The sequence below is a fragment of the Taudactylus pleione genome, unplaced genomic scaffold, assembly GCF_031769625.1.
Source record: "Taudactylus pleione unplaced genomic scaffold, aTauple2 ptg000270l, whole genome shotgun sequence".
Taxonomy (NCBI): Eukaryota; Metazoa; Chordata; class Amphibia; order Anura; family Myobatrachidae; genus Taudactylus; species Taudactylus pleione.
Window position 1 is genome coordinate 4,123,212 of NW_028284672.1, and position 19,059 is coordinate 4,142,270.

At 40.9% G+C, this 19,059-nt stretch overlaps 1 protein-coding gene across 5 annotated transcripts in view; it reads left to right on the forward strand.

Annotated features, from left to right (window-relative positions):
- The window catches only part of CADM1 (cell adhesion molecule 1), a 288,245-nt gene that overhangs the window by 207,932 nt on the left and 61,254 nt on the right, over window positions 1–19,059 (forward strand). For all 5 annotated transcript variants that reach the window (XM_088481358.1, XM_088481359.1, XM_088481360.1 and 2 more), the window contains 2 exons: window positions 2,137–2,233; window positions 13,552–13,724. In XM_088481358.1, the coding sequence (XP_088337484.1) occupies window positions 2,137–2,233; window positions 13,552–13,724 (270 nt within the window). The remainder of the gene's footprint in view (window positions 1–2,136; window positions 2,234–13,551; window positions 13,725–19,059) is intronic.

Below are 19,059 nucleotides of genomic sequence, written 5' to 3' on the forward strand. Positions count from 1 at the left end.
TTCAGATTCTACTCTGTTCTTCATCCCTTGAAAGTCCCCTCCTGTGTTGGACTGAATGTAAATTTTATTATTAAAAGTGGCTGCACAGTACCAGTATGACACACCATTTCAGTAAACAGAAGTAATACATATTTGATAATAAATGCTGATAGAATTTTCTGTCCGTTATATGGAGTGCTTGGGCATGTACGCTATGGGCATAGTGTCTGGTTCACCCGCTGCGGGGCTCATGGTCACCTACAGTAGTTTAAATCTTAGTTTTTGCCTTTGGGGAAAAAAAAAATATTTTATACAGCAATCCCTAAATTTCACATTGCTGTGATAATCGTCCCATGGTTTATTTTGTGCCGTTTGTGCTGCTGGTCAGACTTTTTCATTACTTTCCAATCGCTGCCATTATTGTAAGATACCCTAACCTTTCAAAGATTTGTGACACAGAGATCAACTGATATTAAGGATACATTTCCCACACCATCACGGGTGTGATACCAAAGTTGACACTAATTTGGTTGACACCAAAAGGGCGACATTACAAACGTTAATACTAAAGGTCACTTTTTTGTTGTTCGTTTTGTAATCCTAATCTTCACCCTAATCCTCCCCCCCTTCTCTGGTGCCTAACTCTAACCTTCGCTCCTAGTGCCTAACCCTAAAATAAGTGTCGACCATTTCCATGTGGGCCTTTTGTACCTGTCAACCTTCTGTATTGTTGACCTTCCATGTCAACCTTTTGGTGTTGATCAAATCACCATTACACCACAATCATCAGCCTGAACCATTGACGCAAGGCAGGTTGGATTAGTGCATTCATGTATCTGACAAATTCTTATCCTACCATCTGCACGTTGCAGCAGAACAGGAAAAATTCTGTCTGGTCTGGAATCTCTATCTTAAATACCCAGCTTGGTGTGCATGTGCCCACAGGGGAGCAGGAAGTAGGGATGGCCATCGGTGGCTTTCCGGTGATGGAACCATCGATGGTACAAAAACCATCTATGGTGAACTATCAATGATGTGCACCACTCAATGACCATCACTGCCAGGTGCATGGCGGGCCAATCAAAACCGGGAGGCAGAGCTAAGCGTGTCGGGAGGAGAAAAAACAATGGGTTCCACTTTGCCATCGATGGCAAAACCATTGACCATCAGTAGTAAACCATTGATGTTTAACTATCGATAGTCGATAGCCATCCCTAGCAGTTAGGTGGTTGCCGAGCGTTTCCTAAGGATGCGCCCTACAGCTTTCCTTACAGCAGTGTGCCTTTCCCAGGGCGCACCGCAAGGTATAACAAGGCGGTGTGCCACCGGGGTAGCGACTATGCCATCCCTCCGCCTTGCGCCCTGAATGGTGATAGCAGTTGCACACCCCTTGTTACAGCCCTGCTTAACTGACAGAAGTGGAACCCGATGTGGAGTTCTGCTGCCATAGCCCATTCCCTTCAAGGTTCAACGTTATAATAGAGGCGCCTATATGGCGTGCAGTAAGCTGAATAACAGCGGCTCTGCACACAATAAGTGGTTATCCACATTCCAGACAATCAGAGCAGAATAAACTTATCTATACATCTCCTAAGTCTCCTCTCTGCAGACTCATGCTGCTCTCCCAGAACCTTTAGATCACTTTACAGCATTAGTATAAATCTGGCCAGGAAGTAGTGATACGTACCAGCAATATGTAGATAAGTGGATAGAAGAACAGTATATTAGAGCACAGCAAGGAAAATTTCTTGACATGCAGGATAAAAGCAACATATAAAATTCATTAATGGCTTATCTTAGGAAAGCCATGCAGGGGCTTTGAGAGTGTAACGGTCTTCCTAGCCCTATAAAAAGCTACATTTTCTTTTGCATTAAACATAAATCTCTTATGACATCTGAGAGTGAATACGAGCACAGTAATGTATGTCGCTAACAAGATGTGTCTTGTGCAGTTTCATCCATAGTTCTGCGCCATATATTACTCCATAAGTAAACATTTCCTTTATTTGGTCAAAGTATGGAGGCAAATCACTGTTAATGAGATCTTAAAATTAGAATGCGCATCACATGCTAGTGCGGTTTATAAACCTATAGTAATTGTTTTGATATCATCCATTCATATTAGAGAACCTTTACCACTTTATCATTCTTTTGCAGATAAGCCAGTGGTGATGGTGTCTGTGAATTATCCACAAGGTCTTACCAGGGAAGGGGAATCACTGGAGCTATCCTGCAAAGCTGTTGGTAAACCCAGGTAAATTGTAGGTGAATCACTGTAATGGCAGCATTGATAATGGATGCATTTCTAGGTATATAACATTGGGATCCAGCTGCACTGAACACAAATACAATCACTGTGCATTAGTCAGATCATAATTGCAATAATAATCATTTTCTTTATTACTGCCATTCTCGTAATACTGTATGAGTTGATCAAATGCTAACTTGGTCATGTTTTTTTGTTTTTGATGAATTTTTACATTTAATGTTTAGCTTAAGTCAAATTCTGAGTATCAAGAATTGATGGAGTAACTCCTAATATTTGAAAGCCTTTATCTAGAATCGACTACTGATAACTGTTGGTGCCATTTGACAAATAGGTTATGAATAACTCCTTGGCAATATCTGTAACAATATATGTAACAATGGGAAGAATCAGTGACACGCTTTGTTTTTTCAGCCTATTTGTCAAACTGCAGCAGCCGTGTGTTTCAACAGATTATTAGATTAACTGCCATTGTACAGGCTGTGTTTGAAAAATGACAGTTAGGAGCTGACTGGTTCTTCATCTCTCTCCCCCTATAGTGTCTTGTATTGAGAGCTAATTTAGTCACCACCATAAGGATATCATCTAGAGGACACCATTGTTTATCCAACTCCCCTCTGCCCCCTTAATGACTGAAGTTATTTTCGATCACAGTGACCTGACCCCTTTTCATGAGGTGTCTGCTTCATATAGAGCCGTGTTTCCCAAACTCGTTCCTCTGGGAGCACTAAAGCCGCATATACACTACATGATGTGTGCAGTAGCGGCTCCAGGCACGGGCAAGCAGGCCCGGAGCACTACTTTTTCCGGAGGGCGCAGGAAACGCCCACCTCCCTCCCAGCGCTATAGGACATATTTACGCTCACTGGGAGGGAGGGAAGGGGCGGCAACACAGGACGGCGCTGGGCGCAGCACAGCCTAGCGCAGGCCCTGGATGTGTGTACGTGGCGATCTCGTCTGCTGCGGGACTCGGCCCACATTGTAAGTGTATACAGACTTGCCAATATAGGCCACGACAAACAACGTCAGGGGGGAAGGCATGCTGCATTCAGCAGCATGGCATCGTTAACGATATTCCAAGCGTGAGCTTCATGTTCAGCTGACTGGGGATATCGTTAACGACCAGCGGGAGCACGCATCATTGGCCAATCAGTGCATAGACACTTAACGATATCCAGGGGTGTATCTAGGGGTCCGAGTGCCCCTTGCAAACTAAGGGATTGGCGCCCCCCTCCAATGACTGCTTCTACTAAAAAGAAACACACATGTGAAGAAATAGGGAGAGTATAATTTTTATTTCTCTTTGTTATATATATATATATATATATATATATACATATATATATATATATATATATTCCAATCTTTTATAGAACTTACTCCATTGCAAACCACTATATATAAATTTATGCAAAAAAACACAGGAAAAGCTTAAAAACATTGAATCAAAAACAAACAAAATGCATTATGGGTAACATAATTTACATATATTTAAATTGGGCTATCTATACTGCATTATGCTTTTTAACAACTGATACCTACACTCTACCTTTAATTCACTGGGATGATAGATCTTTCATATTTTCCCACATAAGAATGAAAACAGTCCATATGGATCATGTCTTATTCCCAACACGGGGTTAGCCACCACCTAAAAAGATCATAGCCAGTCCCCCAAAATGAGTAAAACACAAATTTACTTCACTTACACTGGGGGTAGTTTAATTAACATGCCTGTAGAAATATGGAGACATTATATATATATACATTTTTTTTTCAGTTATAACACTTACTACATGAAAAGCACTGTTTATTAATTTATATATGTCAACAACACAGGAAAACAGGGTATCAATAACAAACAAGATGCATTATGGGCAAGATAATTTGCATATATGCAAATTAACTTGCGAATAGAGCCTTGTGATTGATGTGGTGCTTGCACTCTTTTCTTGCACAGTTGACATATTGGAATTAGTGAGTGGTGATTGGTATGTATTGGGTATTGTGGGGGATGAAATATATTAGGGATTAAATTAAAAAAAAAATTACTCTCCCTAATTTTAAATGTTTCTGATATAAAGGGACATATAAGAAGGCTAATACATAGTAACAATGTATGGAGAACACAGGTAAGAGCAGAGGAGACATAAGGACACCAGTGATCTTTGCTGTAGCTGACTGCAGGACACTGCTAAGAGCAGAGGAGACAGGAGATCATGTGCTAGTGATGTTGGGCCTCGGCCGGCGTCTCTGGCCAAACAGGCCAATAGGAAGATAAGCCCCTAGATAAGCCCCTGACGATATCGTTATCATTCATAAAAAATCATCTAGTGTGTATGCCCCATAACAGTGCATGGTACCCATTTTTCCTAGTTGGTTCACAGGTGTATTCATTACTGGCTGACACATTTTAAAAGATCCACAGGTGGAGCTAATTATTTCACTTGTGATTCTGTGAGGAGACCTGGAAAACATGCACTGTTATCGCTCCCTGAGGAATGAGTTTGGGAAACACTGATGTAGAGTCACTTTTTATTTTTTTTACTCCAGCCACAGAAATGTTATATCTGGTCAGACAGGGATTACATTTAGGACCATACTGGGTAAATGTAGCCTAATTTTAATTGCAATATACTGGAAGATCTATGTAATAACTAGGGATGAGACAAGCCCCCTTTGTTTTTACTTTGTGAAAGGTTATGGTCTTGAAGATGGGAAATTTCACACCCCATTAGTATACCGCACTAATGGGATGCAAACCAGTCACTGTAAGTAAATACCGCCCAAGACATTTTAACTGGACTAGTCTGAGATTTTTAGAAATACAAAAGGGAAGACTGGACTAGGTCTGTCTGTCTGTGTGTCCTGGTTTTTTTTTTTTTTTTTTTTACATTTTATTTTCCTGATTTATAACCGCACCAAAGACACTTTAAAAAAAAATCTCTTTGGAGAAAAGAGGAGACCGACATTTGTGCTCTGACTTAGAGATAAGATATTAATTATAGATAGCTAGATTGTTATACTTTGTGGTTAGGGGGATGATGTGTTGTCTCCTGAAAGACAAGTGATCAAAAATCTATGGCAGTGTTTCCCAAACTCATTCCTCAGGGAGCGGTAGCAGTGCATGTTTTCTATGTCTCCTCACAAAATCACAAGTGAAATAATTAGCTCCACCTGTGGATCTTTTAAAACGTGTCATCCAGTAGTGAATACACCTGTGCCCCAACTAGGAAAAATGGGAAGCATGCACTGTTAGTGTTCCCTGAGGAATGAGTTTGGGGAAACACTGATCTACAGGGAATAGATGGATAGCCACTAGCAGTCCAGCCTGAATTGCATCTCACAGCTGGAGTCAGAAACTTTGCCCATCCCTTCTGTCAGATATAGGATCTATATGTAAATATTTAGATCTATGAATGTATATTTACTATAATTTTTCTCTTAAATGTCAATTCAAACACCGTTTTTTTACATTTTGTTTCATTAGTAAATACTTGCTTGTCAATTGCTAGTAGTAGTTGTTTTCCAGTGAGAAGTATTTCTCCATATACATGTATAGCAACGCTGCCACCTTGGTCAGTGACAAGTGACTGCAGCGTTGACTTGTGTGAAAGGATTGTAAGCAACAATCAAGCAAAGTAATGCTTGGACTAGCTAAAAGCTACTGTATATTGCAGCTTTTACAAACTTACCAGGCGGTTGGTTGTAAAACATAAATGATAATGATAATGTTGGTCATTTCATATTGCTAAGTGGCCATCTTCTGTAGGTCTGTTTGTGATTTCCATCACCATTACCCCATTACTCTGTCACAACGCAATGGTCGTTAGTGAAATGTTGACTAGCAACATGTGGGCATTCTCATAACGGAAGTGTCGACATGTTAAATCCTGACGTTCTCAGAATGGCGACTGTAGGGTTAGGCTGCAGGACAGGAGGGTTAGGGTTCGGCAGTAGGGGAAGTGGTTACGGATAGGGCCAGTATACTCACCTGAATGCCGCTCCATCAGTTGACTCCGCCAGAACTGACGGTCACATGACTGCTGGGACCCAGCAGACACTTCTGCAGCCACCGGGAGCAGTTAAGTCACCACTGGGCCAAGTTTTTGTTGGAGAACTACTGATGTTTGGTCAACACTGCTCCAGGTTCTTCTATCCTGCTGGAGGGATAAGGGAAGATGTTATGTGTATGCTTGTACCTTTTTACATATTTATTGGAAATCAAACACATTGTCTGCAGCACACATTGGAAATATAAAAATATTTGCAAGTTTACCCTAGTATTCGCTGTTACAGCGCCAAAACACACATTAACGCTGAGGGGTCAATTCAGTCATCACGTGTTCCGGCACGATGGATGGGAGAAGTGTAGTGTGCACAAACCCTGTATATATGGTAGACTTAATTCATACAATTTGACACCTATTGGAGCATACACACGGTCAGATTTGTCAGATGAACGATTGAATGATTTTACCAAAGTTTTGAACGATTTGAACGATTTTTGACTGCATTAAAATGAATGGAATCGTCCAAGTCTGACTGCAAACATATCAGATGTCAGATATCGTTATCTGACAAACAGGAACGCGCATCGTCCATCGTTCAGTCATGTCAGATATGTCAGATTTTCCTTCAGATATGAACGACTGAACGATTTTTAAATCGTTATCGTTCAGATCTGAAGGAAAAATCTGACTGTGTGTATGCACCATATGGGACTACAAACTAAAATGCAAATGTATGGGACGATGTATGGACGATTTAGGGACATTGTAGGGAGCTGTTGCCAGCGTTCAAATACCGTCGCATTGTCCGCACTCTGCTCCTAATTGAATTTACCCCTGATAATGGTCACTGATAAAGGACATGTTTGACAGACGTTCTTTGATGTAGGGTTGTACATGTACATTTTTGAGTTCATTACCATTTATACTTTAAATTCACAATCCTCCTGCTGTGCGTGCTTTCTGTTGAGTAAACGGTCATTGTGATATCCTCATAAAAGCTGAAGTCTTTGGTATGACATGATTACAGCAGCTCTGTAATGCTGGCTAGCTAACAGGATAGTCCAGTTACTTTTTAGTCTTATGTTCTTTTAGTAAATGCCTGACATCTGTGGAATGAGAGAACAGCAAAGGAAGAGATGACAAACTCCCTGCTCAGTTCTGGCACTGTGTGAGTGACATTGAGGAAGGTGTGAGATTGACGGTGACGATGACGTTGATTTGACACTGATGTGGTGCAGCTGTTTTTTTTTTCTTTTCTTTAAATGTGACATTCTGATGTTGACACACTTATAATGGCAGGCCCATGGCACCAGCAACTTAGTGTTAGTTAACATAGCTGTTTTATGGTTCTGTTTTTGGCGCTAAAACGATGTATTTTGTGGTTTTGTTGATCTGGAAGTGGAATATTTAGATTCTATGTAGCTTTTTATTTTAAGAAAGACGGTTTGATGTCTGACTGCAGGAATAACATTTTGCAAGTATTTTTGTTACAGTATGATTATGGTCACAATATCTGGATTATTATGATGCGAGTGCATTAGGACACACACAGGGTGAGGTATACTGGGAAGGTTCAGGTGTTATGGGTGAGTACATGGCGCTAAGAATCACTTCATAGCTGCCCCTATCCAGTGACATAATGCAGCAATTCCTTGTATTACATTGCAAGGAGCACGGCTGTGATGATGGGATTAATAACGAATCTGATCAGGACACCCCTGCCCCATATGTGTGGGTGCGATGCGGGAGGGTTGCTCAAAATCATAATTCTCCAAGATATTTCGGGAGTAGGTAACTACAGATGTGTCCTCATACACTATTGCTCCAGTCACATTAAATATCCCTTTTTGGCGCGCTAGGGGCCTGATTCAGAGCCGGACGCTCTGACCAGAGCGCTTGCTCTGAATCAGGGCCCTCCTTCCTAAAAATGGAGCGGCCTCCTGGCCGCTCGCATAGCTGTGGGTGACCACCCACAGCTTATGCGAGCGGTCAAAAACATGGTCGCGGTGGTCATGACCATCGCGACCGTCGGGCTTGCGACGAGACCCTGCGGTAGGGTCTCGCTGCCGCAGAGTGCTTTTGGCTCTATCAGATGGGAACGCCTCCGTCTGGGCAGCAACGCCCCCAGTACGCCCACCAAAGGGGGCGTGCTGTCACTCACCATCGACAGCACGCCCCCTTTGGTACGAGACCCGTAGCGACAGCTTGGCTGTCACTATGCGGGTCTCGCGCATGCGCACGACGGAGCTCCCTCCTTCATGCGCATTAGGGCATCATCGACCCGCTTGCGAGCGGGTCTGAATTAGGTCCTAGGTCCCGTATGACTTGGCTTGCACTGAGCTCGAATGTGCGTCTTAGTTGCAATCTGATGCGAAAAATCCACTTCATGAGACTGCACTGATTAATTTGATATGTGACACTTGTATATCTGTGTGTGGAGTGCTACAATGCAGCACCCGTAGCTTTCTTTCACGCAAAATTCCGTTGTGCTTTGTATACAGATTCAGGCTCAGTTGCACACAGATATATAAGTATTGCATATCCATTTGATCAGTGCAGTCTCGTAATGCAGTTTGTCCCATCAGATTGTGACTCGGACACACATTCAAGGGAAAAAGACGCCATACAAAACGGCTCACTCTCTTCAGGCATCTATTGAGGCTAGGTGTATGAGGACACACCTGTATGCAGATTGGATTGGGATAATGTATACAGGAGAAACCCATAGTTACATGCACGCCTAGAAGCCGTTCTAACCTTGAGACTTGGGATGTAATGCTAACATCTCCGCATCAATACATACATATTCCTTTACTCCAGAGGTTAACAGAGCTTTGTAGATTCAGGAGCCAGTCAAATAGATCTAGGCGCCAGCAGGCTCTTTTTTAGAAACCGGGGATATTTAATTAAGTGACATTCACATGAAGGACTGATGCCAGCAGTCATTATATAGGCACATTGGCTATTTGGCTTCTAGAATTTGTCCAGACCTTCTGTACCTAATTTTATTTTGCTGACTTCATGATCTGAAGATTGATTTTTGCAGTTGTTATCATACCAGGTCGGCCAGTCATTGCGAAATCGAAAGTTATGATCTCAAATTATCTATATTGTATTTGAATTAATCAGTAAGGACACAAATACCTGTTGACAGATGATGATGATGTCTGCCTTGTGTACAGTTGTTGCTCTAGGGGATTTTTCACACTTGCTGATCATATCCCGATCTCATTGCGATTTATGAGACCCCATACCAGGCCTTGCCAACCTGTGGCACTCCATCTGTTATGGAACTACAATACCCAACATACAGATGTGTCCACATACATCTTGACTCCTTGCACGTTAAACAGCCCTCCTAGTCGCGGCCATGCTGTGGAGTGACTCTGTAGCACTGAGCATATTTTCGTGCGGCTTTTTCCCTTCAGATGCATCTTATTCGCACAGTGATGCAAATAGAATCCACAGGCAGCTTCTACTGATTAGAATGATATGCGGCATGCCTATATTCTTTGTGCAACGGCAGATGTATCTGCATGTGATATGTTACTTTACAGTGTTACAGTCGCTTGTGCGTTCTATTTGCATCGCTGTGCGAATTAGACACATTTGAAGGGAAAAAGTCGCACGAAAAGACTCTCGGCGCTACAGAGTCGCACGTCGCTCACCTGTTGTGTAACGCAACTTGTAGCGCACGAAGGATAGATGTCCGTGGAAACATCTGTGCCCTACCACTGATGAGCAGGTAAAGCAAGCTGGGGCTTGTAGTTTCACAACAGCTGGAGAGCCACAGGCCTGCACTATATAATCCAATCTTTTGGCCTGCCTATTGAGTGAATGAACCTTCCGGACTAATGTGACCAATCACAGCTGTTCATTCTCCACAGATCTCATCAGTTGGACCAAACAAATAGGATAACAGAACGTAGGCACATGTTACGTTTCACTTAGGTTTTATAAATTAGTATCTGCTAGAAACTCTGTGTTGATTGTTTGTACTTTGTCATTTATTTGTGTCGTGATCCCCTCAATGTACAGTGCTGTGTAATATGTAAGAGCTTTATAAATAATAGATAATAATAGTTTTCATCCTTACTAGCTAATACACAAATAGCTTGTGTAATACCCCTGTGACATATTCTGTACGTGGAATTTTCGCTTTATTATAGAATTTGTTATGTAGTAACACCGCTTCAAGGTAAGAATGTTTTCAATAAATAGAACCAGTCACATTTTGCATAATACTTGCTTGACATAATGCCTAGTGCACTATATACGTCTCTTCTTCACATATGCTGTGCCCCCACGTTTCCATACCTTTTTCCTCTGCTCGTTCTCTCAAACAGGAACCACATATAGAGAAATTACTTACCAGTCATCCCTCATTCTGCGCTATTCTCCCTCCTGGGCATTGCCTTGCTTCAGGCTCCTTGCGATTGAGCTACACTACTGGGATGTATATTTACAAAGCAGCAGCTTTTGGGACCCACCACCACTTGACAGTTCGCAAAATTTTAAGTGACCCTAAAATTGAGGGGGGGAATTCAATTAGCCGCAGTCATTTACTCCGGCTAATTGATCCCCCGGGGTCTATTCAATTAGCCCCGAAGCCGGCAGTTAACGGGGATTCATTTAAAATGATAAGATATGTACACATACAAGAACCCAAAAGAGGGATATATGTGTGTGCAGATACCACTGGCGCACCCACCCTCATATGTGTGTGAATCTTGTTGATTAGTCACGTGATTAGATATGGTACTATTGAGTTTGTATCGGCAATGATAGCCGGAGATAAATTATCTGGAGAATATTGTTTCCTTTATTATATTCTTAGTGATGGAGTCACAGTGCTCCAATATCATGCGCACAACCACAACCTTGGTGACTTAGGTGGCGAGTGATGGGGATGCAGTTATTACTGTGAGTTGAGTAAAAAAAAATAAAGAAAAAAGAATGAGGTATGAAAAAAATCTAATAAAACAATTGGATGAATGAACTGGGTGGAATAAAAATGTCATAGTCAATGTTTGTTGGCACTACACGAGGTGTATGGGTTGTGTCTGGTAGGTCGGCGTCCAGTATCCCCCAGGTGCACGTAATTTACCCTCAAGCGTCCTTTGTGTCCACCTCCTGATGGACTGACGGCTGTATTCCTGAAGTCCTATGTCCCTCTGTGATGCAGCGCACCGTCCGTGGGCTGCTGGGAAGAGCGTTCCACGCTGCTTCGACACGAGACTTCCGGGTCCCGCGATCTCCGGGCTCAGTGTGCTGGGCAGTGGCTCAACTCGGAAGGGAGACTAAGGAGACTTCTGGAGACGGAGTTTGCCGTATGTAGTTGCAGATGCTAACGCGTTTCAGCCTTCTGAGTGGCCTTTGTCAAGGATTTTTTTCAAGCAGCCTCATGTGCGCGGCCGCGAAAACACAGGTCCGTGACCTTATGATGGATCCTATGTGTATTCGCCCGAAAATGAATAATTTTTCGGGCGACTAAGACAGGATCTAAATGAAATGCCCGAAGGCAAAAAAATGTGGTAAGTCCCATTTTATTTGTTTGTAAAATTATCGGGTCTAATTGAATTCCCCCCTAAGTTTTGCACAGTTATTGTTAGTGCCACTTGAAATTTTGAGATCAAACCCACGTAGATGCGGCAGCTTGCAAAATCTGCCACTTTGTAAATATACCCCCGGTGATCTGTTACATAGAAGGCTATGTATGTATGTGTGTGTGTATATATATATATATATATATATATAATTTATATTTTTGTTTAATGTTTTTTTTGTTTTTTTTTATACTATGTTGTTTGTTCTTTAACATTTTTCTACACTTACGCCAGGCACCATGTGAAATGCACAGACTAAAATGTGACCAATTCTTTTTGAGTCCTACTTGATATTCCTGTTGAGAGCTAGTAAATCATCAGGGTAATCTTATTTAGTAAGTTGTCAGGTGGAGCCCTGCAGTCACAAATACGGGAGTCCCCTATTCTTTACAGGTTTGTTGTGTCTGGAGCTGAAAATGATTTGTGCCTATAGTGGACAATTTGGTTAGTTTTAACTCTTTCCTTACTCTGCAGTATTTGTACAGCCAAGTGCAGTTATTTACAACAAATGTTTTTGCTGACCATTTGCCAGAACGTAGCCCAGCATATATATCGCTCCACTTTAGAGCACAGTGAGCACAAATCTCTTACTTTTGCTTATATGCGTGTTGAGACCATAAAAAACTTAGTACACTAATTAGACATCTAAAGCCGACATTGCCTTGTCATGCTAGAAGTGGATTTAATTAGGTGGTGTATGCTGGTAATTATAGTGTGTTTTCACGTTTGTAGAATTAGAAAGCACCAAACATTAAAAACAAACCCCAACCCTAGATGATTCCCTCCACTGATGTCTGTATCATTACCGCTATAAAAAAAAAAATCCTTCCCATCTTCTATTGCCATTAGTGTAACGCTCTGTTTGACACTTTTTATAGCTAATGTATTATTGTTTTGGATTTTTAACCTTCCGTTAACCAGGTGGAAAAAAAATCAACACGGCGGAACATGTGGGGTATCTCATACCCCATGCTATATTTGACCATAAGTATACTAATTTAGTACGACAGTAATTCCGAGTGTCATAACATCAATTCTTGTCCCTTACGGTATTAAAATAAACAAAGTATTAAAAAGGGAATAAACTCATTAAATCTCTTTAAAACAAGAAAACAAATCTAAAACTATTTTTTTAAGAACTAGACTTAGAAGTCTTCTAGTAACAACTTTTTTGAAAAATCTTTAGAACACGTTTGAATCACAATTATTAATAAAACTTAAACCTATGAACAATTAGAAATAATTAAACTAAACTTTGTTAACTCAGTCTGAATGATGTCACTCTTGCCTGACATCAAGGCAGGTGCTGGACCAGGTGGGGCACTCGCTGCGCTAGCGCTCCCAACATTATATCGCTGTCACTACACAAGCTGGCAATGTTGCAACTCCAGCTACATGAAACAGCAACTTGCGCGCAGTATTTTTTAAAAAGTTAAAGGCGTTTAAATCTTACTGGGGTACACCCCACCTAGTTCACCGAAGGTTAATGGGTTTTTTTTTTTTTTTTTTACAGTTTAGCCAAGTTTATAGATTTTGGCATACTGTAGTATTGGAGAATATTCGGTGGTGCACCTCTTTTGTTGCATCTTATTATAATATATACAATGAGGACAAATATGTGAGATACAAGATGAAGTTCTGACGGGTAGTTAGACCTCAACACTTATTGGCTGTCCTGTCGTTGCAGGCCAGAAAGAGTGTTATGGCAGCGAGTGGATGATGATCTTCCTGAACATGTCATCATCGATGAAGACAAACTCTTGATCAGCAGCCTAAACAAGACAGATAATGGCACATACCGGTGCGAAGCCTCCAACAGCGTCGGCAGCTCCTCCGCTGATTATACACTTTATGTGTACGGTAAGTGATCAGGGTAAAGTAAAATGTTGGCTATTTTTTCCTTCCTCTCCCGAATCTCAATCTTACACTATAAACTCCATGAGTGTATTATGCTATCTTCTGTACACCCCAATACAGTTGTGCTCTATAATGGCTTGACCTGCGTTTTCCTCCGAATGTTTGCCTTTTTTTTTTTTTTTTTTTTACTGCCTTTGTGCAAGTTTCCATTTATTTTGTTAGACCTTTTCCACAGTGTTCCTTGGCACACATCCTGTGTGCTTTAATGATCTACTCTACATATTATATATAGCGAACTAGCTTCAATTCTATTTTAATCTATTATGCATTTTTGTACAATACTGTACGTAAATCTGTCATACTCCATATCCTAATGTGCCATTCAGTGGGTGTAGAGGGGGTGAACCTGTAGATTATTTTCATGTTTCTTACCCTGTTGCATAATTTCATCTCTGTCATACTTCATTTGTGTCTGTAAATGTCAGTAAAATATTCACATAATTTTGAATTAGATAGTCAAGAAGTAAAATATCAATATTTTTAAATATTTATTTTACTCTATTAGGGTTTTTTGTTTTTTAAATTGTTTAACCAACTTGGGTTCTTGATCAAATTTCTTTCTTCTATTGTCGTCATTATTATTATTAGTACTATATTTTTACTTATAAGGTACTGACATATTACACAGCGCTGAGCATTGAGGGGATCATGACACAAGCAAAGTGCATAAAGTGACCTAAAACAGAAGGTTAAGATGCCCATATGGGCTAGCAATCTAGGTGGTGAAGGGAACACATGATGCTGTAACAATTGGTGGGGAAAGTGCAGGTACCTATATCTACTGTTAGGAAGCATCTTACCGGCCACAAAAATAATTAAGCAGACTTTTTTATGTGGACACCTTTAGAGTAGTGCAATTGGAAGGAGACTGGATAAGGTAGAAAAACTAGTCACTGTGAAAATCTTAAATCAGTGAACTTTTGGCAACATTATTATTATTATTATTATTATTATTATTATTATTATTATTATTATTATGTAAACTAGAGATGTGCGTGGACCCCCTTGTTTTGATTTTGGATCTGGATTCATCTTCATGTTTTGGATTTACATAAAAATAAAACAAAATCGATAGAGATTTGTAAAAATTGATAAAAACAGCTAAAATGTTAGAATCCAAAACACAAGTTCGTTTTTTAAATCCGAGTTCCGAACCGGCAACAGATCCGAACCGGGACACGAAAGTGAATCCGAACCTTGACCCAGTTCTACTCTGAACCCCTAAATTTCGTGTGTGTTCGAATTTCTGAAATCCGGACCTGCGTATCTTTAATTAAAACTAATATTATTTTGCGTTTTACCTGATCTTCTACGTCTGTAATTGCTGTCATTGTACAGTAGGTTTTTATATTCATATTCTACAGATCTGGGTTTGATACACTCCAGCCACTTAATTTTATTAAATAAATATTATATATTAACAATATTACCAAATTATCATATTCATGGATGCCTTGCTTCATATCCAACTAGTGGGCAAACCAGAATAAAATGCGGTGAGAAATCCTTTCTCCACAACTGCTGTGAAATTAAAAGCGTGGAATAGTGTGGAAAATTACATTTGATATATTTGTCGCTGCCGATGGAACTGTGGAGAAAACGTGTTGCATAACTTTATTAAGTCTCTTCTTGCGACAACATTCACTTCTTTATACAGTGTGTGTGGGAATTGATTGCAACACATGTCATACTGCACGACCCCATGTGGCCAGTGTATTTTTGCCGTTGAATTGATGTGGTTATGTTACACAGTAAAGTAGCTTAGTTACATTTTTGGGATGCTAAACATTTTTTCTTGTGGAGACGCCACACATTTTAATGTCCTTTTTACAACATTGTTTTGCAAAGCAAATGAATGGAGATGCGAAATTATGGAACGATACAAGCTGTCCATGATATTTCGAATCCAGTAACACAACTTCTAGAAGATAATAGTTATGAACAACATCTCCACTTCTAAAAACCCGCACATTCGTAAATATACCCCCCAGTGTGTATATGTGGTAGGAAATATAGATTATAAGCTCCGCTTTTATGAATGATCGAAATATTCTCTGTAAAGCGCTGTGAAATATGTATGGGCTATATAAATAACTGTTCAGAATTAAGTATAAACCTCTACAGTTCTTCCACCAAAAGCAAGCCAGCTCTGAGGTATTTTTTTTTTTTTTAAATTGAGTATTCTTTTATTGTTTTTCAAAAACAAACCTAACACACAATCACAGTACAGAAAGAGAAGAAAAAAATTATATATATATATAAGTCCCCCCGGGAGTGCCTAAACCTAACCCTCCCACGGCTAACACGTCGTGACGCCCGGCTAACCTATGTTCGGTATGCAAGGCATCGGTATTTCGACGTGGGGCTAAGGATATGGGACGGTATTTAGACTCCTATCTTTAGTCCCAAGCCTGGCTTTCAGTGTCTGGATTCTGGCGGTCTGCATTTCGCCTAATTTGATACCAGCAGAACAGTATTACATTACTCATGTACGTGCAAATAGACTTATAATAAACAAGTATATAGAAATTTCTTGGACCTAGAAGTACTAAAGCACGAAATAGAACCCTTAAACACTGCCAATAAGGGTAAATATAAAATCACTAGAAATAAGAGTAGAATCCCAAGATATCCCTATGGCCTATTCAACCATACAAATTGGTAATCACAGCGTGTGAACGTCAGACCTATCATCTGACACTGTAGCATATCCAGCTCTGAAGTATTTTAGTAGATCCAGAACTTGGTGAAAAATACAGATGCAGCCAGCTACATTGTTGCCAATATGCACGGGCACACACATTGCAGCATAGCGCGGTTCTCACCAAGCCGCGGCCGGCATTCACCCATTGCAGTCTATGGCGGGCATGTACGCACGCCAGAGACGCCGACACACTAGTCACGCCATCCATGCCACGATGCGCTCGCAACACGGGATGGATGGTCGTGGCTACATCTGTAAGTAGAGTCAAGGCCGTAACTAGCTATGGGCAACCGGTGCAAATGCACAAAGTGCAGCGTTCTGTTGGCGGCAATGTTAACCATCTACAGTCCCTGTATCTGGCTAGCAGGGTGCCTGGAACGGCACCCTGCAGCCAAAATCGCAGCTGCAGTGCCACCCGGAGCGCCCTCTGGATACTCCAAGCAGCACACTGCAGCTATAACAGCCCCCCAGAGCATCCTGAGGATGCTCCGAGCAGCGCTGTTCTTCCGCTCTCGTGTCCCCGCCTACCGTGGCACCAGGCGCCCCAGCTCGAAGTTTCGGCGCAGAATAGCGTTCTTTGCTGGCTACCACCATCTTTTCATTTGAATGAAGAAGTTCCTTCTTGCACAGAGACGCTAACTGCACTAAATCTCAGGTTCTCAAACTTTGTCCTCAGGAAGTTTTCCAGGTCTCCTCACAGAACCACAAGTGAAATAATTAGCTTCACCTGTGGATATTTTAATGTGTCAGCGAGTAATGAATACACCTGTGCACCTGCTGGGTGACCTGGAAAATGTGACCTGTTTGGTGTCCTGAGGAGAACCACTTCACTAAATGAATCACATGAATAGGAGCAGCCATGTTGCTTGCTCTAGCAAAGTAACAGATGAAGTGGAACAAATATCCTGAAGAGGGAGTTTTTGCTTTGGATGGAAGTATTTTAATTTCACTCCACTAGAAGAATGAAATACTATTTTTATTATAATATCCCGTTAACATCTGCCAGCTATAACTCTATACCATAGCACTGCCATGCATGCCTCTATTGGTCTTGACAGATAATTTGTAAGTGATTGTTTTAATTTAGGATTGTATACGTTTGTGTCAGTGACGTGTGTGAATATAGCTATGGCTCTCACACAAGTAGTTCATAGCCAGACTCTCTGCCACATTAAGCTGTCACTTTGTCTTCTATTTGTCTTTGTCATCTTGACAGTGACACCGTTCTGCAGCCATATTCCCTGAACACTCATAAAAGTGCTGTCTGTAATTAAGAGTTTGATGTATTAATTACAGACAGGACGGCTTTGGGAGAGATAAAGGGACTTCCAGATGTGCCTCTGATTGGAAGCTGACATCCTGCTAACGTTTCACATCACACGCAGAGTACGCTCGCCGCACTCCCTGCTCACCTTTCCAGCCTCACAAGTTCAAAGCCAGATTACTTCTCTGCATTCCTTTCATCAGGGCCTGGGGAACGGTCGCTCATTAACAGGTGGCAGCGGGAACATGAAGTACGCCCCAATTTAACACCTTGCTGTTTATTGTATAACTTTGGGAGGTGTTGAGAGAAAATCTGGGTTATTATGGATGCTGTGGAATCCCTAAATTTAGAGATACTGTCATTTTCTTAATGCTCAAGATGTGACGCCTACATTGAGTAATAATACTACAGGTTGAGTCTCCCATATCCAAAATGCTTGGGACCAGGGGTATTTTGGATATCGGAATATTCCGTATTTTGGAATATAGGCATACCATAATGAGATATATTGGGAATGGGACTCAAATCTAAACACAGAATGCATTTATGTGTTACATACATCTTATACACACAGCCTGCAGGTCATTTTATACAATATTTTTAATAATTATGTGGCTCAAACAAAGTTTGTGTACATACATGACATTAATTAATTTGTTTCATATACATATAAATTAAATTACCTTCAGGCTGAGTGTATAAGGTGTATATAAAACATAAATTATTATTTATTTATTTATTTATTACCAGTTATTTATATAGCGCACACATATTCCGCAGCGCTTTACAGAGAATAGTTGGCCATTCACATCAGTCCCTGCCCCAGTGGAGCTTACAATCTAATAATAAATGCATTCTGTGTTTAGATTTGGGCCTTATTCCGAAGACATTTCAATATGGTATACAAATATTCCAAAATACGGAATATTCCGATATCCAAAATAACCCTGGTCCCAAGCATTTTGGATATGGGAGACTCCACCTGTAATGATAATAATTGGCAATCTGCTTCCTTGAAAAAGACAAACCGCCTTATATGTTTTATCAATGGCAAATAAGTCCCACCTACAATCATGGCTGCTTCAACCTTTATGTTCCGTTTAATATCCTTCAACATTTGGCTGTTGGTGTCATCCTGGTAGCCTAATTTCTCTGCGCACTTGTGTCTGTTTTTTGGGGTTGCAGGCTGCAGCTCAGCTTGCACTGCCGAAAAACAATCTGGCTTCATTGCCGTTCCAGGTACACTTTCCATCAGCTAGAAAGTGCAAATGGGTCCTGATTGAGAGCCGGATGCTCTGAAAGAGCGCTCG